Source organism: Rattus rattus, chromosome 5, assembly GCF_011064425.1.
Source record: "Rattus rattus isolate New Zealand chromosome 5, Rrattus_CSIRO_v1, whole genome shotgun sequence".
NCBI lineage: Eukaryota > Metazoa > Chordata > Mammalia > Rodentia > Muridae > Rattus > Rattus rattus.
The window spans coordinates 135,612,660-135,640,456 of record NC_046158.1 but is presented as its reverse complement, the minus strand read 5'-3'; the positions used below and the strand labels follow the sequence as shown (position 1 = coordinate 135,640,456).

General features: G+C 44.2%; 1 protein-coding gene across 1 annotated transcript in view; it reads right to left on the bottom strand.

The window, feature by feature from the left end:
- Window positions 1-27,797, bottom strand: part of Phf20 (PHD finger protein 20) — a 105,144-nt gene that overhangs the window by 18,517 nt on the left and 58,830 nt on the right. Inside the window, 6 exon segments of the mRNA XM_032904579.1 lie at window positions 3,538-3,816; window positions 13,111-13,290; window positions 15,018-15,206; window positions 16,011-16,124; window positions 21,204-21,591; window positions 24,559-24,638. Of these exon segments, the coding sequence (XP_032760470.1) occupies window positions 3,538-3,816; window positions 13,111-13,290; window positions 15,018-15,206; window positions 16,011-16,124; window positions 21,204-21,591; window positions 24,559-24,638 (1,230 nt within the window).

Sequence of the window (27,797 nt, the reverse complement as noted above, 5' to 3'; positions counted from 1 at the left end):
CAAAACAAAACAAAACAAAACAGACACGTGCCACCAGAGTCTCTCTACTCTTCCACTACGGCGGTGCAGTATCTACCAGGTGGTCCAACCTGTGGCCCTTAGCCAAGGGCATCACAGGACAGTTATGAATGTAGCCCAACAGATTTATAAACAGCAGAGACATGTTATAGTGACACTGAATTGGACACCCTTGAATTCAGAGGTGTTTGCCATGCTCTTTCCACTGGAATAAAAAGTGACACCTGGGTTACACTGACACACCTCATCCTTGAAATTGGCATTTTTTTCTGGCCGTGCTGAGGACTGGACACAGGGCTTTGTGCATGTTCTGCATGTAGTCTGCCACTGACTTATATCCACAACCCTTAATTTTTTTTCCCCTTCAAGACAGGGTTTGTATAGACCTGGCTGCCCTGGAACTCATCCTATAAACCAGGGTGGTCTTGAACTCAGAGATCTACCTGTCCTCTGCCTCCTGAGCGCTGGAATTAAAAGTGTGCGCCACTATGCCTGGCTGAAATGCTTACTTTCATATTCACGCCTATGGTGTGATATATCTGGACAAGGAACTTTTGAGAAGTATCTGAAATCATGAGGGTGACAACTTCTCGATGGGATTAGCGTTCTTCTAAGAAGGAACCAGAGACACATGTGAGAATGTAGGGAGGACATCCTTCACTAGAACCACACTAGTGACACCTTAACCTAAGAATTCCCAGCATCTAGAATTGTGGGGGAGAAATGCTGGCTTTGAAGAGAGTGCCTTACACACGGCCATCTGACCAGCCTCCCATGCCCCCATGCAGAGGTTAAGAGTTTCATGGAAGGGAGGAGAAGGCTTACTACCTATTGCCACTCTCAACCAGCCGATGTTCTTACTCTGGGAAAACCATGGCTTTAGACTAAAGTGAACCTTTGGGCACCATGGTGTTATTTTCTGCAGTCAACAAATTTGTTTACTATGGTACTAGACGGTGCTGGCAGAGACCCAGTCTTTTTTTTTTTTTTGGTTTTTAAGACAATGTTTCTCTATGTAGCCCTGGCTGTCCTAAACTAACTCTGCAGACCAGGCTGACTTCAAACTCAGAGATTTGCCAGCCTCTGCCTCCTGAATGCGGGCATTAAAGTTATGTGCCACCATTACCCAGGTCTCCTCTCTTCCTCTAAAGAGCATTAGTATCAGTGTTTGGCCAGAGACAATGATACAAACCTTGGATCCCAGGAGAGACAGGCAGATCTCTGTAAATTCAAAATCAACACAGTCTATAGAGAAAGGTCCAGGCTGGTCAGCACTGCATAGTGAGACTTTGTCTCCAAAAAAGGCCAGTGTTTGACAGTGCATGTACCAAGCACCTCCCAAACAGAGAAATGAAGCAGCCTTTGATTCTTTGATCCAGAGAACCCACAACCATAAGCACTTCCCAGAAGAGGACTTTGACCTTGGTCTCCTTTGCAGAGCATGGCAATAAATCCCTGCAGAGTGAACAGGGTGATCTAGATCGGCCTGGAGCAAGTCTGACTCCGGCATTCTGATCCCCTGCTTAATAAGCAACCTTCCCTGTGGTGATCTCTGTTTTATATGAGCAGGCATGGGCTCTGGTCCTCAATCTACAATCTGACTTATACAGGCCCTCTCTGAAAACTAGCCATTCCCTGCTGAGGCTTAAGCAAGCCTGAGGATGGTGAGGGTTGTCCTGCACTGTTGCTCACACAGCTCCTCTCTTCCTCGTGGTCCCATACCTGGTCTTCCTTGAGCCGCTCATTCTAGCTAGCTGGTAGTCTCACAAAATACAAAACCATCTGAAGGGAAACAAATCCACACAGGCCAATCGACTGAATACCTACCATTAGCCACTCACTCACAGCTACTGTGCCCCTAAAATGCAAGGCTAATTTGTATTGACTTGTGTTTATTAAAAAGGAAATGCATCATGGTTTTTAATGATTGACTTCTAGGAAAAGTATATAAAATAGAGAAGTCATGATCTTTATGTTGATGACACACTAAAATGGTTAAGTTATATGTCAACTACATAGGGTATGTGCTGAGAAATTCATGCTGAGGTGACTTTACTGTCCAGAAATCACAGATTGTCCTTGCACAAACTCCGAAGGCTTCAATGTCATGAGACAACACTATGGTTTTTATACATGGTTTGTCATTGACCAAATTGCCACAAGGTGCTCCGAGACTATTTTGGATATACTAAATATAAATATACTATTAAAAGCATTACTTATTTCCTTATTTTTAAAACGTGGCTACATGAAAATAGTGCAGTGCACACGTTTCACCCCAGCCCTGGTACACTCACTATGTCTTTCTACAGCGACTTCTCACTGCAGCAGACACCTTAGGTCCCATGGCCCTGCCCCACTGTCCCATGAATTGTCATCTTACACTCCCCTGGGGACACTAGTGGGTGCCCTAGGCATTCCATGCTGCATTTACTACAAGGAATGTGTGTGACATACGGTATATGTAATAACTGTGCAGATGTCCTCTCACTTGCATGTGTGTAAGGAAACCAGACACTGATGGCGAGTGCCCTCATTCAGTCTCCTCCTCATTTTTTAAGACAAGGCCTCTCACTAACTATGAAACTCACTCACCACTTTGGCTATGCTAGCTGGCCCCACTGAGCGAGCTTCTGAGAGCCATGTCTCCTCCTCCCCACATCTGGGATTACAGTCCCACCACCATGGGTGCTAGGGATCCAAACACTAGATCTCATATGCACACTAAGTGTTTTTTACCCACTAAGTCATCCTCCTAGCTCCACACTTTATTACAAAATATCTAACCAAACAAACAAAACCTATGTAGCAATACTACAATTTCAGGTGCAAACAACCTTAGAAGACTGTAGAGTTTATGGAAATGCACCAGCTACAGCAGGATGCTCCTGCAGTCCCAGCGCTCTGGAAGCAGAGATGGAAGATTTGGAATTCAAGGTCATTCTCAGTACTTAAGCCAGCCTGGAATAAATGAGACTATCTCAAAAATAAAATAAGTTATTGCAAAGTTATTAATCAAGAAATACCCTTGAAAATCTAATTTTCAACTTCTTTAGGTTTTAGAAACAAGCTCAAAAAAAGGGGAGGGTGTTTCTCTGCTAAGACTGACAGGGAGACTTTGTGGTGGCTGGGTGGGTGCACTGTGGTTTCTGTACAAAGCATCTTGAGGTACAGTGAAGGGTTAGAGGGTTCACCCCTGCACCCAGGAACCGACAGAATTAAGCCGGCTTTTCAATGAGCTTTCGTCCTGCTGCCAGGAAAAGAACATGGATCTCAGAGGTGTCCATCTGTTCTGGGGCCAACTTCTGTTGATCCCAGGAACCCCACAGCCATGAGCAGTCACCCCTCAATGTCACATGAACTGAGAGAGACAGAGCTTCTTGCTTCCTCCAGGAGGGCTTCAGTTCCACAGTGTCACTACCAAACCACTTCCTTAACCAGACCAATCCACCTACTGCAGCTTTCCATCTAAGCAATGTCAGGCCCTCCCAGGACACTCCACAGAACCAAGAGACTCACTTGGGGAGCTGGCCGAGATCCGCTTCCGGGGCAGGCTCTCCTGGCTGGCCTTATCAGGCACTGTAGAGCCCCGAGTCTGTACATGCGTCCTCCCTGACCCGTCCTCTGGCTCTGGTGACTTCTCCATTCCATGGAAGTACTTCATGTGATAGTGCAGCAGTTTAGCCTTGCGGAAGAACTTCAAACAGTCCACAACCTTGCATCGAAACTTGTGGTCCAGGTCCACAGCTGGCGCATGCAACTTCACAAAGTCACCCGCTTTCTTCAAAGTGTTCGGAACTGTGAACACAAACACACACACACACACACAAACGTGAGGAGCGCTGGGTTCGCAATGGCTCTTATGGACTGTGTGTCAGCACACAGCCAGGGAGAGAGAGCGGCAGAATGGCAGGCACATGCTGCCCACGACATCAAGACCGGATGCTATCTTCCAAAGCACCCAACTGCTAGGACACGATCTTGATTCCATGTTAGAAAGAGGAGAGTGACAAACTCATCTGCGATAGCCTAATATCCTCAGGGTTTCATGGACCTCGGGGCAGAAATCAAGATGGCAAGCTGGCACTTCAGGCTAGTGAGCTGGGCCAGATTCAGATTCACCACCATTCTTTACCACTTGGTGAGGACAAAGCCGGAGAAGCCTCATGAACCCTACAGGGCTTTAATAGTATTTATACAGAGCTTGAGTTTACTAAGCTCTGAAATGTCACATGTACATTTAAAAAAAAGTTACAGACTGCAAACAGACAAGAGAGCATGAGAAGCCAGAGGACTCAATGAGCAAAGGCAAGGTTGAGCCTCGTTTATCAAACAAGCAGAGGGCAACAGACTGTACTGCTACATGATGGAGTAAAGCTGCCACAGGGTCTTCATGTAGAAACTCAGCTCAGTGGCTACGTGTTAAGAGCAGACACCTGTTATTTGAGAACTCAGGAAGCAGAACCAAGAAGCTCTCAAGTTCAAGGCCAGGCTAAGCTACATACTTGTAAAAACATGAAATCCAAAATAAACCACAAAATTCCTAGTATGTTGAAAGCAGCAGAATCAATTTTAGGAGCATTTTTTATTGGGACGGTAAAAGGTTTTTGGGAGGAGTCCAGGAATCTCTATGTAGCCCAAGCTGTCCTGGAACTTTCTATGCAGACCAGACTGACCTCAAACACACCAGCTTCTGCATTCTGAGTACAGAGATCAAAGGCATGTACCACCGTGTCTGGCTTGAAAATGTGTGAGTGCTGACTCCATGATTCATGTGTACCATGTTCATGCCCCAAAGGCCAGAAAAAGGGGTTGGAGCCTCTGTAAGTGGAGTTACAGTTACAAATGGTTGTGAACCACCATGTCGATGCCCGGAATAGAATCCAGCATCTCTGCAAGAACAGTGACTCCTCTTAACTGTTGGGCCATCTCTCCAGCCCCATTTTATCTTTTTAATATGACTAAGACGGGGACGTAACTCAGTAGTAGAATGTTTACCTGGCATGTACGAATCCCTGAATTTGACTCAGGGGACCCTGCAAATACCCATGCAGGTGGTGACCAGAGAAGAGATGAGAATGAAAACTCCGTTCAGACTGACTTAGTCAACCTGGATCAGACTTTGGGAATCTAATACTAGGCGGTATGGTCCGTTAAAACATAGCACAATTTGGGGAAAAGTTTCCAGGCAACAATCATTCCAATTCCAGGTACACAATAAAGCTTAAAGTGTGACTACTTAGAAACTCCTTTACAAATACATGTGACCATGAAGGTGGGGTCTATAGCTAAAAGACCTAGAATCTAGTGTAGTCTCTAATGGATAGCAAAGAGGTCAGCAGACTGTAAAATACATGTGACACCTCCCCTAAGGATAGGTTCTATTAAAAATAAAGGTCTAAGGAGGGAGAGTCTGGAATAAACATTCTGGGAGATTTAGGTGATGTCTGCCTCCACAGATAACAAAAAGGTCACCAAATGTATCTCAACTTTCCGCAGAAAGTTTTCTGAAACTTGTCTTAGTTAGGGTTACTACTATTGTTCTGAAACGCCATGACCAAAAAGCAACATAGGGGTAAAGGGTTTATTCAGCTTATGCTTCCATATTACTTTCATCATCAAAGGAAGTCAGGACAGGAGCTCACACAGGCAGGAACCAGGAGGCAGAGCTGAAGCTGCTTACTGACTTGCTCTCCATGGCCTGCCCAGCCTGCTTTCTTATAGAACCCAGGAACCACCAACCTAGGTATGGCACCACCCACGATAGGCTGACCTGTCAATCACTAATCACTGTTGGGGCAGTAGTGATGCACACCTTTAATCTCAGCACTGGGAAGGCAGAGTCAGATCCATCTGAGCTTGAGGTCAGCCTGGTCTACAGAACTAGTTCCAGAACAGCCAGAGCTACACAGAGAAAAACTCTGTCTTGGGAAAAGAGAGAAGGGGGTTAGGGATGGTGGGAGGGAGGGAGAAGTAGAGGGAGAGAGGGGGAGAGGGAGGGAGGGAGGGAGGGAGAGAGAAATATGCCCTACAGGCTTTGTGTACAGCCCAATATTATGAAGTTTTTCTCAATTGAGGTTCCCTCTCCCTTCACATAACTCTAGCTTGTGTCAGTTGATATAAAAGTGGCCAGCAAAAAACTATATGGTAAATTGCAATTGTCTCTAATAAACCCTATCTGGTTATTTTAGCCTAAGAACTAAGTAACATTTTTCACTAATTTTATTTTAGTTTATTGAGATAAGTTCTTGAAATGTAGGCTAGGCTACTTAAAAATTTCATACCTCCTGCCTCCACCTTGCAAATGCTGGGATCACAGCCTGCACAGCCTTGCTCAGCAAGGACTCGGTAATTCTTACTGCACAAACCTATACATTTTTAAGACTTTGGTGGGGGCTGGAGAGATGGCTCAATGGTTAAGAGCACTGGCTGCTCTTCCAGAGGTCCTGAGTTCAATTCCCAGCATCTACATGGTGGCTCACAACCATCTGTAATGGGATCCGATGCCCTTTTCTGGTGTGTCTGAAGATAGCAACAGTGTACTCACATACATTAAAAAAAAAAAAAAAAAAAGACTTTGGTGGTGGTGGTTTTAGACATGGTTTCCCTGTATAGCTCTGGCTATCCCAAAGCCCAATCTGTAGTCCAAGCCAGCCTCAACCTCAGGGCTCTGCCCAGAGGATTAAAGGTGTGTGCCAACACCACCTGGCTAGATAGTCTTAGGTCTTCACCCAGGTCAGTAAACGTCCAGTAGCTAAGGGAGGCTTCAGGCCAAGTTTAACTAAGCATTCTACACTTGATGGTTTCCTGAGCCAACTCAATTTCAGCTTTATAGACTGCCTACCAAAGGCCTAATCATTTATCTCCTTATTTATAAGCAGATTATAAGAGAAGTAGGACCTGACGCTCTGCTAAATCAGGACGCATAGGACTCAACAGTCTACTACTCCAGCAAACTTCCAAAAATACAACGAACTAAGGAATAAAGAAAAAAGGAAAAACAACAAAAAGCAAACAAACAAAAGCAAAAAACGAAAGAAAACAACAACAACAAAACTGCCCCAAGTCAAAATCACTGATTCGTTTTTGTATCTGAGCAGAAGGTGGGGTAGCTTATTGCCAAGACAAGAAAGCCTGGCACCTGCCTCTGAGGGATGTTAGTGCCAGGATCACAGAGGCTCAGGTGGACAAGAAAACTCCCTAGGGAAAAGAAACTGCCAGATGTCATTAGGACAAAGCCCCTAGTCAGACAAACTGAAAGCTCTTTTCAACTGAGGATGGTGGCACTAAAAAGGCAGAGCACATGCAGGTATAAACTTAAATGATCCAAGCATTACAAATCTTCAACTCCTGGTGTCTTTAAGAGCTGGGGTTCCCAGGTAGTTGGGCTTCCACTAAAACTAATGGTGTTCACCCCTTGTGTAATCCCTGTCTGAGCAGCATCCGTGAGTTATCTCTAACACAATATGGCAAAGGTGGCAGCACCTCCTGTTTGTGAGGCTTTAAGTCCTGGCAGTCTCTCTGTTGGTTTAACAACACAGGCAAGGTTCTGAGTGACTTCCCAGAGACCATGCACAGATGACCTGGAAGTGCAAACGAAACACTGAGGCTTTCAGTCATCATCACCTTCAAGCAGCTGAAGACTGAGGTCCTCTTCAGAAAGTTTTCAGATGGAAACCCAGCCTGGACAATCCCTGGCTGAGCCATGTACTATGAGAAAATAAGAATGTTCAGAGCCTTTGTGTTCAGATTAATACTATTTATTACACTGTAACAGAGTGCAAAGTGGATCTGCAGCCTTCTTATTTTGGAGACACAAAATAGAAAAATTAGGCATAAGTATAGGCACACTCAAGAACCAGGGCCTTTTGAACTCCTTCCTGCAGGCAGAGCACGCAAGGGTCCCTAGCCAAGGTCTGTGCTTTTATCTGTGTCCTCTGGGGAGAGAGCCAGGGCTTCCTGACTATTGGCAGCATTCAGCTCCTGAGAGGCTAGTACTGCTATAAATCATACATATATGGGCAATGTTTTATTCTTTTCCTTTTATAATAAATAAACACTATCTCATACTTTAAAAAAGCTTTTAAACAATGTTAGCATATTTATTGTTTCACTTTGCTGCTAGGGGGTTGAACCCCAAGTTTCATGCATGATTGAACAGCACCCCATCCCTAGCCCTTCAACTCTGTTTACTGTAAAAGTCTATTTTGGGGACCAGAGCAATGTTTCACCAGTTAAAGAGTACTGGCTGCTTTCTTCCAGAGTCCTGGGTTCAATTCTCAGCACCCGGGTGGTCACTCACAACAGTATCTAACTCCTATATTCCGGGAGTTCTGAAGCTCTCTTCTGGCCTCTAAGGATCCCAGGCATGAACTTGGTACATACACAGACAGACACAATACTCACACACATAATAACAAATAATAAAAAATCTAGACCTACTTTAATCTCTTTTTGTACGTCCACTGCCAATATCTCAAAACCTCAGGTAGACAACACTCATGATACTCAAGACTCGCCTCACTCTGGCCCTCAGCCCCTTGTTTCCAAAATCCTTACTGCACAGCAAAGCCTCAGTTCTGGCCTCCAATGCCACCTGGCCCCAGTGACTAACTCATGTGCTCACAGCTCACAGCTCACAGCTCTGCCCATCCTGTGCCTCTGCCTGCCATCCTTCCCTGGCTCAGCCCAGTCTTCCCTTCCACTCAGACCCAGCTCACACAGCATGTGGGAAGGATACAGATGGCCCCTCCTGGCAGGGATCACATGCCATCTACCGCTGGCACGATGACTTCATGCTATACCGCACTGCTGGCACTTAGCATCTGCTGCTGGATCCTGTTACCTACTACTTCTCCAGCCAAGTGAAAGGAGCCACTCCTCACTGTCTGGTGTTGCCTCAGAAAGTATGTGGCCCTATGCATTCATACCTTTTGACATGTTCTGTGCAACAGATAATACAATAATAATAATAATAATAATAATAATAATAATAATAATACCATAACTAAGTGTTTTACAGGTCTGTGAAACCAGATAACCAGACCAGGTAACTTTCTCCACTCTGAAGCAATGAAAAACAATCCAAGAATAACCAAACAGATTTCAATTTAAAATACCAGCCAAATGTTAAAATGGAAATGCCATATAGTTTTTTTTTTTTAATTTAATCTATTTATTTATTTATTTTGGGTTCTTCAAGACAAGAGTTCCTCTGGGTAGCCCTGATTATCCTTGTCCTAGAACTCACTCTGTACATCTGGCAGACTTCAAACTCAGATCTATCTGTCTGGCTCTGCCTGTCAAGTGCTGAGGATTAAAGAAGTGCCACCACCGTCATGAGAGATGTACCTTTTTCTCTATGAAATATAGTCTGGCTGTAAACTTGTGGTCCTCCTGAGCACTGGATGATAGCTGTGTACTGCCATATCTGGTTTATGTGCTGAGGTTTAAAACCAGGATTCCTCCAAGCTAAGCAAACACTTTACCAAGTAAGCTATATCCCAGGCCTGTGCTATGTAAATTTAAGGAACCATGAAATAGAATATGTAGGGATAGGTAGAGCATTTCCTAGCACATGTGAGGCTGTAGTTCCACCCCCAGAGAAGAATACAGCAAAAGAGCAAGGTGTAACGGCTCAAGTCTGTAACCCCAGACTGAGGCAGGAGGTTTGCCTTGAGGTTAATGGTAATCTGGGACTGTAGATTGAGATCCCGTCTAACAGAAATCAACTGTTAAGGGTGCCAGGGGGTCCAGCTCAGTTGACAGCTGGCTGGCTCAGGACTGAATACACGAAGCTTAGGTGGCTGACAAGGGCAGCACACTGGAAGGAGACGGGAGATCAGGAGTTGAAGATATCTTCACTTACACCAGCTCCAGGCCAATGCGGGATACAAGACACCCGTTCTCAAAATTAATTAAAAATTATAAAGGGGCATTGTGCTTTTTTCCTGTCAACTTTACAACCATGTATACTAGGAAAAGAGATACAATAGTGAGTTGGGTGTGGTGGCACCTACTTGCAATCCCCAGTACCTGGGGACGGAAGAGCGATGGTGAATTTGTGGCTAGTTGAGGGCTAGAAAATATAAAAGGAGGCTTAAACAGGCACACATGTGCGCTCTCGAGTGTGCGCGCTCTCTCTCTCTCTCTCTCTCTCTCTCTCTCTCTCTCTCTCTCACACACACACACACACATATACATATATGTATATGTGATATATATATCTCCATCCAAAAAGCACAAGGGCAGGCAGAGGAGAAGGGCCCACTTGAGAAACTCTAAGCGGCTTCTTCGATGTCTGCACCACTTCTGTAATGTCAGCTGTCACTCCGCCATACTCCCTTCCACAGACGGAAGCTACAGAAATCCTACCTACTAACTGATGTTGATGTTCAGGCAGGATTTCATTCTGTGCCCCATACAGGCCTTGAATAAACTGTGTAGCCTAGGCTGACCTTGAACTCATGGGGCAGCCCAGTATAACCTCGAATTTACTGTGACCTTCCAGCCTTGGCCTCCCAAGTGTTGACATTATGCATGTGAAGTCACCGTGTTCCTCTTCTTTGCGCTATATTTAACATTTTCATGGGCGTGAGATAACTTGAAATGAGACTTACTTAAAAATGTACACAGGGCTGAGGGTGCTAATTCAGTGGTACACCCTTCTTTGACTTGTACAAAGCCCTGGGTTCAATCTAGCACTATCCAGGGAAGAGGGATAGCTGGGTGTATAGCTCAGTAGCAGAGTATGCACTCAGTAGGAGTGATCTGTGGTTCAGTCCTTAGCATTAAAAAAAGATGGTTTGGTGGGTAAAGGTACTTGCTGTGTACACCTGGCAATGTGCTTTTGATTCCCAAAACACAGATAAAAGGTAGAAGGAGAGAAGTGACTCACAAGGTTGTCCCCTGACCTTCATGCATCTGGTCCCAGTGAACATTTCCTGGCTCTCATCCAGAAGATAAATTTCTGCATACACACAGACCAAAAGAGAGCACTGAACATCTACTCCACAAGATGGCAGTGCTGCCCCTGCTGCCTGGGCTGGGCTTTGGGAGGCCCTGCTGCCAGCCGTGTATGAACTTGATGTGTTGTTCCCAACAGCTACAGAGGAGTCTCTCATAGACCACTCCGGCCATGACTCCATCTAGGGTTAGAAACCCTAATGAAGGCTGTGGCCCGGCTGGAGAGCAGTCACTACCCAGTGACTGAGCAGCCCCTGCCCCCTGCGGCTGTTTTGCTGACAACCCAGCCCATTTCCTACTCACTTATGTAAGGGTTCCTGGCTCACCTGTCTTTAGTAGCCTTCTTCCCAGCAAGCTTTCCCTATCAACTGTATTCCCACAAAACCCTTGTTTCGAAACAAATTCCAGAAATACTATTTTGCTTGAAGGACAACATATCTCTCCCTTTTACCTACAGAATTCCAAAGGCGACCTCCTTCCACACATTCTGATTACCTACTGCATGTTGCCCCTTGTTGGAGTGACACACTACTGTGACAAGTGCCTGGGAAGAGGTGGGCCTGCCCCTTGCTGTACCAAATCCCTCAAGGCAGCACTCTGCCCTCTTGTCATTGTGTCCTCTGCAGTCAGCAGTTAGCTCATCAGCAGCTAGGAGGGCACAGTGGGGGGGAGGGGAGGCAGGATTTGGGAGCAAACTAACAATCCATAATTTTGACTAGGTTGCTTCTTTGTCTACTGTGAAGTTAGATTAACTTGAAAAGTCAAGAACTCCACAGATTCCTTAAAGCAAATGTCTTGGACTGAGAAGAACTTCCCTGCTCAGCCTTAACCTACTTTAGGAAGCCTGCAACTAAGTCAGAAACCACATATCTGATCGTCCCATGGACCACACAGTGCTCTGCCCCCACCTTCCAAGGCCCTTCTTCCAACCTCCACTAAACACTAGGACCATGACTCTCTGTAAACTGAACAGCTAGAGCTCTTTTGGCGCACAGAGTGAGTCCTGAGTTCAGTTCCTCCATAGTAGGTACACATGGCTTAACCAATAAGGGTTTCTGGACTCCACATTTTGATTTATCCAATCTGTTGGACAGTAAAATGATTATACATCTGTGGCTCTGGTCAAGAAAACAGAACAAGGAATGAAAGATTATGCCTACAATGTCAGTACATATAGACTGAGATAGAAAATTTATTAAACAAACAAAACAAAACTGTCTGAAACAAAAACATTAAAACAAAACAAAACAAAAGCTAAGTTTGAAGAATAGGACTTTTCTAGGCATTACGCTAAACAGACCTAGTTAACTTACAGTGCAACACTTATTAGATTCTAAAACTCCAGTGACAAGGACCTTTCTGTTCACTTTATAACAGATAACCAGCCACCAAGACTGTAGGTTACAGCTACCAGGCAAGGCCCCAATATGTTCTTTGTTCCATGTTCCATGCAGAATACTCACAAATAAGATGGTTAGAATAAAGCCTACAGCTTGCGTATACTATCTCCTGATTCAATGAACAGATAGATGGGCGACTGTTAGAACAACTATAAAATTCTACAAAGTCAGGAGAAATCTTTTGGAAACAAGAGAAACAAAACAGGATATTTCTTTGAAGTGATCAATAAAATTGGTAGCTCCCTAGCCAAAATAGCAAAAGAGATTATAAAACAAAATCAGAAATGAATGGAGTATAGCACTAATCTTAGCTCTGGGAAAGCAGAGGCAGGCAGTGCTCTGTGAGTTCAGAGCTATTCTGATCTACAGTGAGTTCCAAGACATCCAGAGCAACCATCATATTTAGAGTCTGTCTCTGTCTCTCTCTTACAGACACACACACACACACACACACACACACACACACACACACACACACACACACACGTACATTCAGAAAACTGAATCAAGGATTCTGTTTTCTTTTGCTTTTGACAGAGCCTCACTGTGATACCCTTGAAATGAGGCCGGCCTCAAACTTATTATGATGTTTCTACTTCTGCCTCTCTAATTTGGAGAGTACAGTTGTGGAACCCTTTAAATATTAAGGCAGGAAAAAAATTATTGAAAAAGCACTTAAAAATGTTCAAAGTAAAGCATAAAGCATGACTAAGGTAACTGCACACACCTTCAGCAGCTGAATCTTCCTGCACCTCGGCAGGAGGAGACACCGGTTCTGTTTTCATCGTGTTCTCTCCCATTGACTTGCAGTTCAACTCCACATCTGCAGCCCCCAGGCCATCCCCGATGGGGTGGCAAGTTAATGCAGAAGAGACCTGGCCAGCTTCCGATGGAGACTCCAACTGACCTAGAGGAAGGAAGAAATAAAGAATGTTTGGGAAACAAATATGTATACAATCAGGAAGTCAAGAGTTCCAAAATAGACTAGAAAGCCAGAGACACCTTAGAGGATAACATGTGAGAACACATTTCAGTGGGCTGGGAGGAAGGATGGCAAAGAGGTCAAGTGTGCCACCCTTGCAGAAGACTCAAACGCACGTCCAGGCTCACAGACTGCCAAGCCAGGGCACCTGACTCCCTCTGCAGACACTGGAGCAGACACACACACACATTGAAAAGGCTGAATGACAAAAGAAAGAGTCAGAGACAGATGGAAGGAAGGAAGGAAGGAAGGAAGGAAGGAAGGAAGGAAGGAAGGAAGGAAGGAAGGAAGGGCAGGCAGGCAGGCAGGCAGGCAAAAGAAAAAAGAACCAAGATTGGTTCTTTAATCCCAGCACTTGAAAGGCAGAGGTGGGCGGATCCCCGTGGATCACTTGATCTATACATAGTGAGTCCCAGGTGAACTGGAGTTACAAAGTGAAACCTTGCCTCAAAACAAACAAATTTACTAACAAACAAACCACCAAAAACCAAACATTTTTTAAAAGACAGACAGCAATATGCTTTTAAGCAAGAGAACCTGAAGTTAAACCTCAGTGCCCTCTCAGCAGAGAAGAGAGTTCCACAAGTTATCTTCTGGTCATACATACCATGGCACATGTGCATGCACATACATGCATATATGCATACATGCATATATACATACATACATACATACACACACATACATACATACATACATGCACACAAAAAAAAGGTAAATAAAATGGTACTTTTTTAAAGAAATAAAAGGCCTTCCACCTATACAGCCAGGGCTATAAGCTCCTGAACTTAAGCAAAGAACTGGATTAAAGTGAAAGGTCAGCAAATGTGCAGATGGAGCGAGGCAGCATCAAGAAGGAGAGAGAGAAGCGGGGCTCCCCACACCATGTGCCTCCTGCCTAGCACGCAGCACAGAATAGTAAGCAAAAACAACCACAAAGGCATCCGCAGCATCGGGAAGAACAGGAATGCATCAGGCACTGCAGCAGCACCTTCAGCAGTTGGATGTCAAGACACTCTAAGGTGGGGCTGGAGAAATGGTTCTGTAGTTACGAGCTCATCCATGCTGCCGCTCTAGAGGACCTGAGTTCAGCTCCCAGCACTCACACTGGACAGCTCACAGCCACCTATTATCGTCTGCTCCAGGTGATCTGAAAACCTCTTCTGGACTGCGAGTACCAGCATGCACACATGCATACACGTATATTTTTACAAGTTATTGTCGGATTCAGCTTTAGTTAGTGTGGATGGGTTGGTGGTTTGCAGCCTTGGCTGGACTGGAAACCATAAGGTATGCCTGCCTCTCTGGTACTGAGATTAAAGGTGTGTGCAGTGATGCCCAGCTGTGTACTAAATGCATGCAGGGTCTGAAGAGACCATGACCGATCTTAGAACAGGAGTTACAGGTGCTTGTGAGCCACCTAATTTGGGTACTAGGAACAGAAACTGTTTCTTCTGAAAGAGCAGCAAGTGCCACTAAGCTACCTCTTCAGCCCTATACATAAAGTATGTGAAATATATATAACAGCACACCTAACACACACTCGCCTTCAATCCAAATCTAACACAGAAGCCAATGCAGAAGAATCGAGATTGGCTCATAGTAGACTGTCAGTAGGCTGGCCAAGAATCCCAAAACAAACACTGACTTACCTTCAGCAGATTCCTTGGCACTGGGTGACTTGTCCTGTAGAGGGTTCGTATCAACCGTATGAACCAGATCAGGTACAATCAGGTCGGGATCTAGGGTCTCACGGGTCCCATTAGTGGACAGCCTGGAGGACCGTCTTCTGGATAAGTCTTTGTCACTGTTTTCAGAGCGTTTTTTTGACTGTTCCTGGGCTGTAAACCATTAACAGAGTTAATGAGATCAACAGGAAGAAGGATTTCTGCTACAATGGCCTTGAGCTGGTCACTTCTAAAGGGATTTCCTATAGAGACTTGTGGGATTTCTGACTCCTCTCCTTTCCTAGCTTACAGTAAAAGCAAAGCCTCTGCTAGGAAGGAATTTTACATTAAAAATTCGTAGTCTGGGCTAGGAGAGCTTACAGTCAAATGTCAAGAGTTCACAGACTGAGAAGACATGCTGAGGCATGTGGCAATCTTGATCATAGCTCTATTTTGGAGTTTCCAACATGAAAGACTGTGTGCTGACTTCCAAAATCAACCATCGCTTGTGAGAACCTTATTTAAAAGCCATCACAAATCCTCTTTGAGGTCAACATGCTTGTTTTCTACTCAAAAAATACTACTTCTAATGTTCCCTCTGCTTTTTCAGAAAGGGTCTCTATGTAGACCTGGCTGTCCTTAAACTCAGAGAGGTCAGCCTCCTTCTTCCTCCCTAGTGCTAGGGTTTGAAGGTGTGTGCCACCATGCCTGGCTTAAGTTTTTCTCACCACATAAAATCCACCCTTAGTACAGTAGGCCATACATTTCTGAAGGAATCCAAATCTAATATACTTTAATGAAGTAGATACGCTATCACTGAACCCACCACAAATACTGTCCCATTGCTTCCAGCAAAAACTGCTGACTCACACACATTCCACTCACATTAGCTCACATATTCAAAGACAGTCATTAGTGCTCTTAAGAAAAAGGGACAGACAGACACAAAAGCCACATATACATAAACTGGGGACTCACATGAATTTTTGTCAAGTCGGGGGCGCTTTAATGGGGTATCACTTCGTTTTGATATTTTCCGTCTTCTCAATTCCAATGTTATTGGTTGCAAAGTTTGAGAGTTTGAATCCACAGCTGTAATATATACAAAGCACAAAAAAAAAATATATATATATATAATGTCTTTGTGCCTAATTGTGCATCTTTATACAAATAAAAATGCATGTGTACATGTACTTTGTATACAAAGAGAAAGAGAGAGGACATCCTCATAGAGATCAGATACATCACTAAACCCTGAACAGCAACAGTCATCCTTAAAGTAAAAGACAAGACAATGGAATGAGTGAGAAACTGCTTCCTTGGGAAGGTGGGGAAGGTGGGGGCACTCTGCAGACTGACTTCCTGGATCTTTCTGTGGCCTTGCCTAGGACCCACAGCCTCTAATCCTTCTCTTTAAAATACCACACTCCAACACAACCTCTTAAAAACATGTGTGGGCAATATAAAAGTCTCTTGACAGGGGACAGGGGAAGGACAGAGAAGGACAGGGGAAGTTGCCCAGAGTAGCCTGGGATTTGTAATCCTCCTGCTTCAGTTTCTGGAGTAGATAAGATTGCAGACATGCACTGCTGAACATGCTTTTGTAGTCTTGCTTTATTTGGAGAAGAAAAAAAATGAAGTGTAGTAAAAAGCCCAAACAATCAATCAATCAATCAATCTATCTATCTATCTATCTATCTATCTATCTATCTATCTATCTATCTATCTATCTATCTATATACATATATACATATATACATATATACATACATGTATATATGTATATATATTTGCTTATTTATTTATTGAGGGATGATTTTAAACTCCTGGTCCTGCCTATAGTTCCTGAGTGCTGGGGTTACAGACAGTTATTACCAAGTAAGATTCCTGAAGTCTTGGGGAGGGGAACTAGAAAGGAACAGGATCTCACATATTGTCTAGGTGGCTTGTAACTCTCTAACTATGTAGCCAAAAATGACCCCCCCCCGACCTCTCAAGTGCTGGTATTACAGGCTTGTACCACCATACCTGACTCCTTCAGGCATTTTGAGCACCAAATCTTTTTAAAACCTGCTGACCAGCCCAGAAAAAGAATTAAAACTGAACAACCCTGACCTAATCAGTACTTAGAAAATTCACCACGCAGGCTCATTCTTAAAATGTATCATGGATTAGGGCTTGGTTCCTGTTTTCAGTGTCTATGTGCTAAGTCAGCTGTCACTGGTTCTAGGTGGTTTGTTTTGCTTTGTTTTGTTTAGAAGATCTAAATGAAAGGCATCGCAAGTCTCAGGTACTGCTGTGGATCACCCACTTGGCAGGTGCTAAGACCCTGCACAGTGCTTCACTCTCGACTTTTAGCCTAAAGTTTCAGACGCTCTCCTCAAATCTGAAAGATGGAAATCCAAAGAGACAGAAGAAAGATTAGGGAGCCCAGTAGGAAGATAGGACTCAGGGATGTCAGAAGGGCAAAAGAAGAGAGAAGAGGGCTGGAACGGGAAACAGAGGACAGGAAATAAACCAAAGGAAAGAGAAGAGTTCCACCGTGTCAGGCGGAAGGAGAGACAGAGCAGAGCTCTGAAGAGACTTGCTGTATTCAACCTTCCCGACATGTCAACATTATTCTGTTCCGAGTAGCAGGAACTTGGGTCACACATATTCTAAATTAAACATAAACAAACAATCTGCTCAGATTCTGTACATAGCTCAGATTCTGATCCCAATCAGATTTGTGCAATTTAGGAGCTAGCTCAGGGCTCCCCGGGGTCAATGACCCAAACTCCTTGGTTTCCTAAGGGCACCTGAACTCTGTATGCAGCATCATACAAGCCTTCTTTTCCTTGTACTATAGAGAACCTGTGTAGTTCCCTAACTCTCCCCAGATCCCCACACGGTGCAGACAGGAGGCAGGAAAGCACAGCTCAGCCTGGCCTTGATGCCCAAGTCCAGTTAACAGGAAACTTCCCTCTCTATTGAATGCATCTATCTGGTACGAAATCACGTCCTTACAAAAGCAATAAATGAACACAGGAAGGCGTGAAGCTGTGGTGGATGCTCCATGGAAGAGTCTGTCACCTGGAAAACAGATACCTCAGTCCACACTCCGAAGGCTCCAGGCTCCAGCAGGAAAAGCTAAATTGAGCTGCAGACAAGTCTGACTTCTACCAGTTCACGTTTTCCATCTTTTTTCTTCCTGCACAACTGCCTTTTTCCAACTTTCAAAAGAATGCCTGCTCTAGATATAGAGTGGTCACAATGCATTAGTCTGGTGCAAACAAACTCTGGGTTCAATTACAGCAGAAGGAGAACCTGCCTCACACTCACTCCCGACTGACGATGGTACACTACCGGGATGTTTAAAGCCTCAGACTGAGGGGTTGGGAATTTAGCTCAGTGGTAGAGCGCAAGGCCCTGGGTTCCGTCCCCAGCTCCGAAAAAAAAGAAAAGAAAAAAAAAAAAAAAAGCCTCAGACTGGCCCAATTCTTTCTCCTTTTTTTTGTCTGGAAAACACAGGGTATTTTCTCATTTCCCCTCAGCACACTGTACAGCTAGTACCACTCTCAATGCAGAGCAGTTCATCAGGGGTCATGCAGGCCTTGGGTATTAATGTTTAATTCTTTCTCACAAACCAATCAAGACAGCAACTATGACCTCCCGACCTCCTTCCCTTCCTACTGCCCTTCCTTTCTTTTTTTTTTAGACAGCAACTAAATTGAAGGACAACACTGCCCGAAAGAAATGCAATGAAAGCATCGATGTAAGCCATATGTAACTAAATTTTTAAGCAATCATATTAAGAAATTTTAAAAAATGAAATAAAGTTTAAGAATATATTTTATTTAAACCAATCCATTTAAAAATATTTCAACATGTAGTCAATTTAAAGAATATAGGCTGGGAGAGAGCTGTGGGTGGCTCAGCGGCAGGCACAGACAGCACTTGCTTATCATACAGAAGGACCTGGGTTTGACTAGCACTGCCAATTAACAAAAGAAAAACAAAAAAGGAGAGACGGGTATGGTGGTACAGACCTTTAATTCTAAATTCTAACACTTGAGGTAAAAGTAGGAGGATCCTTAAGTTCGAGGCCAGATTGGTCTACAGAGTGACAGAGTGAGTTCTAGGACAGCAAGAACTACACAGAGAAACCCTGTATTAAAAAACCAAGGGGGGTTTGAGGGTCTTTTACTTTATTTGTGTATGTGTGTGCCTGTGAAATACATGTTTTCTTGTGCGTGTGCACTGTGTGTGTGTGTGTGTGTGTGTGTGTGTGTGTGTGACAGAGAGAGAGAGAGAGAGAGAGAGAGAGACATGTTTTCCTGTGCATGAGTGTATGTGGATGATTGAATGCAAATGCCTACATATCACAGACAGCTGTCACAGTCAAATGACAATTCAGGCCGCAGGTCCTTGCCTTATACCTTAAGGCAGAGTACCTTGTCATCCATGTTGTATATGGCAAGACGGCTGGCCCACAAGCTTCCAGAAGAATCTTCCAGAATGGGTAATCTAGGATTGCAGACAGGTACTATATTATCTGGCCCTTATGTGGGTTCTGGATAGCCAAAAATCAGGTTATAAGGAATGTACAAAAAGCTCTTTACCTGCCCTTTTCTGTTGTTTTGTCTGTTTGTTTGTTTGTTTGTTTAAGCAGGGAAGCACATATCTCATCTGAAGACAAAGCAGACTATTATCTGGTTTCCTATAAAATTAGAGCTCAGCTTTAAGATACTCATGAGGACTACTACATTCACTTGTCTGAATAATGTAACAACATAGACTTTCCCACTAGGGATCAATGAATTAGATCTTATTCTAGTTTTCACAAAATATATTCTATATATCAAATTCTACATTTAAAATTATCTACTGAAACTGTTTAAACTTGCATTAAAAAAAAAAAAAAAGATTGTGAGCTAGAGAAGTGCTAACTGGTAAGGTGTCTGCTTACCCTGTGCAAGGTTATGAGCTCAGCTCCCAATTAACAACAACAACAAACAAATTACAGCCGCTGCTTGAAACTGGAAGAGGCTCATAGTTTAGAATGTCCATGCAGGGACACCCAGTGCTCTCAGCTATAGGTAGCTCCGTCTGCTGGGGCATGGTGCTCCTCATGCTACCCAATCATCAAGTGCACGCTCAGTTTACTAAGAAACCAAACATGCTTTACTCTTGGTTATTCTAGAGGAATTGCAAACTTACACTTTCTTTTTGGCTTTTGAGGCAATGTTTCATTCTAGTACTGGCTGACCTGGCATTCACTCTGTAGCCCAGGCTAGCCTTGAATTCATTGTGATCTTCTACCTCAGAGTTTTAGACTTCCCTGAAATAATTGGATATTATCTCCTACACTGTACCCTTAACTCTTACCAGTTTAACTAACCGAATTATCTTTTTTTTTTTTTTGGTTCTTTTTTTTTTTCGGAGCTGGGGACCGAACCCAGGGCCTTGCGCTTCCTAGGCAAGCGCTCTACCACTGAGCTAAATCCCCAACCCCCGAATTATCTTTTTTATTTAGACTGAAATTTCAGTTTCAATAAACACCTTTTAAAAGCTCAATGTCTCTTTGAGACGGCATTATGAAGGCCGGGCTAGTCTTGAACTAATGTTCCTCCTGGTTCTGCTTCCCAAGCGTTGGTGTCACAGGTGTGAGCTGCACTACCCACTGAAGCTCATAATTTGCCTTTGCCTCCCCAGCTCTAAGTTTTGTTTTGTTTTACTCTGCCTCCCTCAAAGGCTCAATGTGTGTGTTTCGGTGCTAAGGCCTGAACCCAGGGCCTTACACAGGATCAGCGTGTGCCCTACCACACTGTACCTGTCGTACCTGTGCCCTCAGCTTCCTGTCTTCTCCTCTCCTGTTTCATGTCTGCCCATTAGCATGTTATCTCCTCAGACTGAGGGCCTGTGAGCAGGCTCCAGAAGGCCTTAGCTCCCTCAGCTCTTCCACGGAGGCTTCATGTTTCCACCCCAGCCCAGCTCAGTCATGGCCACACTCCCCAACACATCGACCTGAACACACACCTCACTGAAATTCAGCTCCACAGGCACGGCTTGTTTTCAGGTCACAAGCCAGTCACAAACACGAAGGACTCAAGTACAGAAGGAGTAAAGAACCACAGAAGCCACGGAAGAACACGGCCATCACGCACTGCAGAGCCCGCTTGGGAGACTCACCAGTAGGAGTTATGGAAGGGGGTCTGCCTCGTTTTCTTTTTGGCTCCTTCAGGGTCTCTTGTGGACTCTTCACAAGGTCTTTCTCGGGCTTCTTGTCCACCTGGGCATCCCCAGAGTACTCCCGCTCGTTCTCAGAAATGTTTTCCTTATCTTCCTTCTCGTTCTTGGGAAGGCTTTTCTCTGACACTCTGCCCTTTTCTGGGCAGGTCAGCTTTCCCTCTTTGTCGGGCGGTTTGGGCCGCTTTTCTGTCTTTAAGGCTTTTTCCACTTTGTTTTTCTTCACATTGACCGTGGCTTTTCTCTGTTCTTTAAACTTCTCTCGTTTCTCAGGAGACGATGAAAGACTTTTGTGATCTGTTTCTTTAGGCCTAGCATTACCCACAATATTCTAAAATGAGCAAAATAGCGATGAAACACTTTGTGATTACTTGCAAATACACAATCAGGAGGTTGCTTGCACACTTACGGAGACAACGAAGACACTAAGAGGACATAGGCCAGGTCACATGATGCACAGTACCAGGAGAGTACCTGAGCTCTGAGAACCAACTCTGCATTTAAATACAACTGCCACTCTCGATCCTTGTGCCACTCTGCAGTCTCCCTTACTAGGACGAGCCACATGAGACTAGTTAGGGATGCCAACTAGAAGGACCTGTGACTGGAAGCAGCATCTCTAACAACTATTTTAACCTTATCCAGGGATTTGCAGAGATGCAGTGTACACTGATGCCCAGTTTTATACAGAAGAAAACCAAACTAGTAACCGGAAGCTTAACAGAAACACTGTTCAGAATGCCCAAGCCAGACCAACAGTCTCAGTTTCCTCCCCTAGCAACAGCTGTGGTACTCACTCCAGTCAGCCACCTATTGGGTTCCTGAGCTGTGGGTGTTTTCTCCATTGAAAAGCAGTATGGCTTCTAATTTGTTACTAAATTGACTTTAAAATTCATCCTAAAATCTTGTGTCCTAGTGTAACTGTCTCCTAATAAAGCCAATTTTGAAAGTTAGAATTTCTAAGACTACAATTAAGTTTATTTATAAATGACTTCTCCAAAATTCCCAGAGAACAGGGCTCTACCCACAGTATGCTCCTGTGAGATCCTGCACATACACCTAAGCCCACTGATTTTCCTGGAAGCAGGAAAGGAAGGTTTAACTGTTCAGCAGTCAAAGCAAAATCTGTCCCACAGGGAAAAGTGAGGTTTTTTTTAAAGTCCCAATATTATTCTAAAAAGGTCGAGACAAATGGGCAGTTGCACTCCCTTCTGGATGGGGGTGATGTCAGTTCAGATCAAAAGACTTGAAAGTTTCTACTTCTGACCTAAAATCAACTCCCAGAAATGGAGTTTGCTTATAGAATAATCAGACGTCACAGCCTGGTTTGCACTTGGAAGCCAGCCCCATGAAGTACAGGTGAACTACAGAACAGTGCTGAGCTACGGAAAGCTGTAACCTCAGGAGAGAGGTTACATTGTTAAGACAAAAGAACATGCTATACGCAGTAGCATGCACTTGACTCCAATTTTGGGAATAACACACACACAAGTTTATAACAACAACAAAAAAATAGTAAGACAGACACAAAGTGGCAAACACAAACAAGCAGGAACCCTTTGTCTGAAGGGGGCTGTTTTGCTTTCTTTCTGCTGATTTTCCAAATCTTCTAAAAGAAGCAAACATTCTTTTTATAAGCTCAGAAAATTAAACATAACTCAAGTGTAGATCACCAAACCTTTAGAGTAACATGGTTCTAGGGTCAAAGTTGGCCTGTTCCAATACGGTATGAAAAACTCTTAGACAGTCATCTCGAGTCAAAAGACTACGCCCTCCTGGCAGGTCAGGATGTGTGTGCATGTGTATGCTGATGCGCATGTGCATCTGAGTACTGTCAGTTTGTCTTGGTGGTCTTCTGGGAATGAGGTAAGATGGGACACTCAGAGGCAGCTGGGAACTGGGAAGGGAGTTAACTGCCCATAAACCTTCCTTTGGTAAGCTCCCCAACCCCAGGCCCATATGCAATTTACGGAGTAAACAGTTAAACTTGATGGGTTCATGGCTCACACCTATGGTCCCAGCACTTGAGAGGTGAAGCAGGAGATCACTATGAGTTAGAGACTAGCCTAAACCAGAGGAGACTCTGTCTGAAAATATACTTTATTTTAAAAGTTGGAGTTTTGCTATCTGAGGAGTCTTGGGACCTGCCAGATTTACCAATTTCATCTACTTCGTATTTCAGTTCTTTCATGGGTATCAACTCATTTCACAAAAGTTAACAAAAACTTCACTTTTAAAAACAGCTCACAGAGGGATTGGGGATTTAGCTCAGTGGTAGGGCGCTTGCCTAGCAAGCACAAGGCCCTGGGTTCGGTCCCCAGCTCCGAAAAAAAGAAAAAAAAAAGAAAAGAAAAGAAACAGCTCACAGGTGAAGTTTCTCAGGAGCGCAGGACACAGGTAAAGAGAAAAGAAAGCATCAATCATCTTGGCAAAGTTTCACTGTTTTCTCAAGGTTTTCTAGAGAAAAGCCAGTAAAAGCAAAAACATTCCTGAGGCTCCTGGAAAGTTCTCCTGCCCTGATGTTTCTACAGAACCTGGTATAATCTGCACCAAGTAAAGCACTTGAAAAGACCCAACAGTCAGAGTACCCCAATCTGGTCAACTTCCTAAGGGGGGACCACTAAGGGAAGATGTCTCAGAACTAAAACTTCTGACCACCCTGCTTGAGCTGTACCATTAGTAACTACCAGAATTTACAAGAGCCCAAAAGACACTCAGTACACAGACTTTGTTGGATTAAAACATGAGGAGGCAAGAGACTAAAGGAGGAAATCATAAAGAAAGTATTTCAGAGGACTCAGAGCTGGGGCCATGTTTCAGAAGCAGAACTTGGGCTCTATGCTCAGGCAGGATGAATGGGTCATCAGGACACTGGACTGCAAAATAAGCACAGGTAGCTCACAGACAGACAAGCAGTAAGCCCCAAGCCAGGGTCCTGAGTCAGTCAAAACACAGGCAGACAAGGAGAGAATGCTCTAGCTCTCAACGAGCCCCCTGTGTTGGGTGAAGGTGCAGGAAGAAGGGAAAAGGGACAGCATTCAAGACACTTGAGAAGAAATAAGAAAAACGGAAATCAAACAATGGGGCTGTACTCAGCATTTTGAAAGAAGAGAATCTGTGAAAGGGGAATGGACAAAGAAACACAGATATTTACAACTTCTGAGAACTTTCTGGTGAGACTGTCAGAGGGAGGAAATAAAGACTTGTCGTCAGAAGCACATGTAATGTCTTTATTGGAGAAACAAAGTACAATGTTAGCATAGTTCAGAACACAAAAGCACAAAACCACATTTCTCACCTGATCTTTGGAAAAAGCTTTGACATGAATATGTTTGACAGTTTGAACTACTCCATCATAAAATTTCACAGTGTAAGTACCTAAAATTCAAGAAAATATCATGATTTTAACTTGCTGTTTCATGAAAGCAGCAACTTTTACAGAATATATACAAAGGCGCTCCAAACGTAATAAATGTACCTGTGGTTTTTTAAATGTTTAAGAATCACATTGAGGGCAGATTCAGAACAGTGGTAAAGGACTTTTAGCATGCACAAGACCCCAAGTTCAATGCCTAGCACACACACAAAGGCAAATTTAGCTCCCTTCATTTATTGGTCAAGACTGGTTTGCTTTTTATCTATAGAATTCAGAATTCACTTTTAAAAATTCTATGCTGTTTCATTAAAGAATGAAACATGTGCACTGAATTTGAGCAAAAAAAAAAAAAAAGAACTGTAAAACAAAATAAGAACTGAGAAAAATGCAGACTAGCTCCTTAGTGCGTGATATTTACAATTTTTTCTGTCTTGAAGGGCAGTTATGTTTTTTAAAGAGGTTTGTGAACCTCAAAATATGAGAACCTATCTTGGCCAAAAGGGTAAATGTTGTCTGGCAGTTGTTTAATAGGAATCCTGTGAAAAAAAAAATCAAAGCTAGAAACCTGTATAAGCAGCAGGGTGTGCTTGGATTTCTTGGTGCTGAAGACCAGCCTGGCACATGCTAAAGCCATCTCTACCACTGAGCTGCACCCCAGCCCCTCAAATCTTACCTTCCCAAAGGGGAGAAATAGCCAACTACATAAATCCTCACCGGCTGCATCAAAACCAAAGTTTTTTAATTTGTACATCTTAGAACTAACCCATGGCCTGCCTCCCCCGTTTGTCTTGGGGATTTAAAGTAAGAAACAATCATTCTTGGCCAGTGGCCTGCCAATAGATCATTAGTGGTTCACACAGTTCAGGTAAAACCCCTAAGAGGTACAAGAAAAAGACAGTAATAGGGGATAAAGCACTCCCTGCCACCTCTCTGCTTCCCCCTAAGGAATAGGACCCAGTTATGCTGTCAAGCCCGTATCCTGGGCTCAATTTTTCTGCTTCAGCCCCCCACAAACCACCATGCCCGTTCTTACCTCTTCACTGCACATTCCCTTCCTACCCCACTCTCCTCCAGTCCTCAACAGGGCCTGGTCACTAGGTAAAGTCCAAACACCTGTCTCTGTACTCAAAGCTCAATCTAATCAGTGCTCACTTATTTTCCAAGCCTACCTCTCCATCAAATGCTCACCAGCTCAGAGACTCACTACTTACCACTGAGGCACCGGTAACTTTTCCATTTGTCTTTCTGTTGCTGTTGTTTTTGAGATTCTGTGGTTGAAGATAGCAGTGAGGCTGGCTTTTGCCAATTCACAAAGTGTTTGTTTTGGAGACAGGGTCTCATCATGTAACTCAAGCCAGCCTGCTACAGGCTGTAGCAAGGGTTGACTTGATCTCGGAGCTACCATCCGACCTCAACCTCCTGAGTGTGGGGACCACAAGCATAGACCAGCACACCCATCTCCACACTGTAACAGAAGTATCTTTCTACCTAGTGAGCCTCAGGCAGCCAGCTCACATGAGACCGAGTAACAGTTCAGTAAAAGCTTCCTGTTTCCCAGAGAGTGGCCAGTTCCCCCTGCTCTGACCTTTTGAAATCCTCATGTGCCACCTGCAGAAACTCACACTTAGATCTCTTAGGAGAAAGGCTCATGAGTCAACGTCTTCCTCACACAGCACACAGTACACAAAAGCCAGACTCAAAGTGGTCACACCAGCAGCATCAGCAACTCTTGAGAAATGAAGTTTACTACCACGCCCTGGAGACTCGGAATGAGGAGGGCTGGGTGCGTGTGGTTTTAACACGTCCTCCAGGTGGTTCTGAAGACACAAACCTGAGACCCACCACTGACGACTGCTGGCAGCTACTTATGCACATTTACTCCTGGCAATCACAAACCAGTGTCCTCACCACACAAGGAAACTGCTAGGAACCATCAGAACACACAGCCAGGCTTGGTCAACTTATCAGCAGCAGTTAGATTCAGGCTTCCATACAGAAAGAAGCCGTAACTATTCTCCACACCACTGGCTCAGCAATGACTTGTCTGAAGGGCCATGAAAGCAAATGTCTAAGCTCCAGTCTTTCCCTGCCTACTCTGTAAGGTAATGTCTGCCAGAAGAGCAACAGTAGGCCCTGCTCCCGAGTGCTAAGCAGACACCTCGTTTCTCTGGGTTTTAAGACTTACTTATTTTTAATTATTTTCCTGAGTCCCGTGTGTGCAGCGTCTGAGAGGCCAGAAGAGGGCGTTAGAGCTCCTGAAACTGGAGTTACAGATGATTGTGAGCCACCATGTAGGAGCTGGGAATCAAACTTGGGACCTGAGGAAGAATAGCCAGTGCCTTAACCACTGAGCAATCTCTCTTCTTCAACTCTGTTTTTGGGTTGTTTTTTGTTTGTTTGCTTGTTTGTTGGTTTTTGGGGGGTTTTTTAGTGTTTTTCTTGTGTAGGGGTAGGTGAGGTTTTTTCTTTGTTTTTTGTTGTTTGAGATGGGGTCATACTCTGTAGCCCAAGCTGGCCTTGGATTTACCAGATAGGTTAAGCTGACCTCAAATTCATTGTGATTCTCCTGCCTCGATGTTGGGATTGTGGACAAGCAATGACACAACATTCAGGCCTTGAAGACGTCTCATGGGCTAGGGGATGGATCATGTAGAAAAGACCAACCATAGCAGCCTGTAATGCCAGCACCTAGGAGGCGGAGACAGGAAGATCCTTGGCACTCCCTGGCCAGCTGCTGTAGTCAAGTCAGCAATCTCTAGGTTCGGTAAGAAGAATTATCTCGAGAAATAAGGTGGGGTGCAAGGAGGTGGGGTGGGGGAGGGAGTATGTACACACACATATACCAAACAGACAAGTAATAAAGATGAGGGACAACAACACCAAGACCAAGTTCTCCTTTGAGTCGGCTTAGGTTTATGTGTGGTGTTTGTTTGTCTGCATGCACATCAGTGCACCAGACAGTGTGTATCAGATGTCCACAGAGACCAGAAGAGTCCATTGGATACCCTAAAACTTCAAGCAGTTGTGAACCACTATGAAGATATTGGCAATCAAACCAGTATCCAGGTCTCATGGAAAAGCAGCCAGTCCTCTTAAGTGCTGAGCCATCTCTCCAGCCCTCTCCTTCAATCTTAAATACTTAAATACTGGGTGGTAAACCA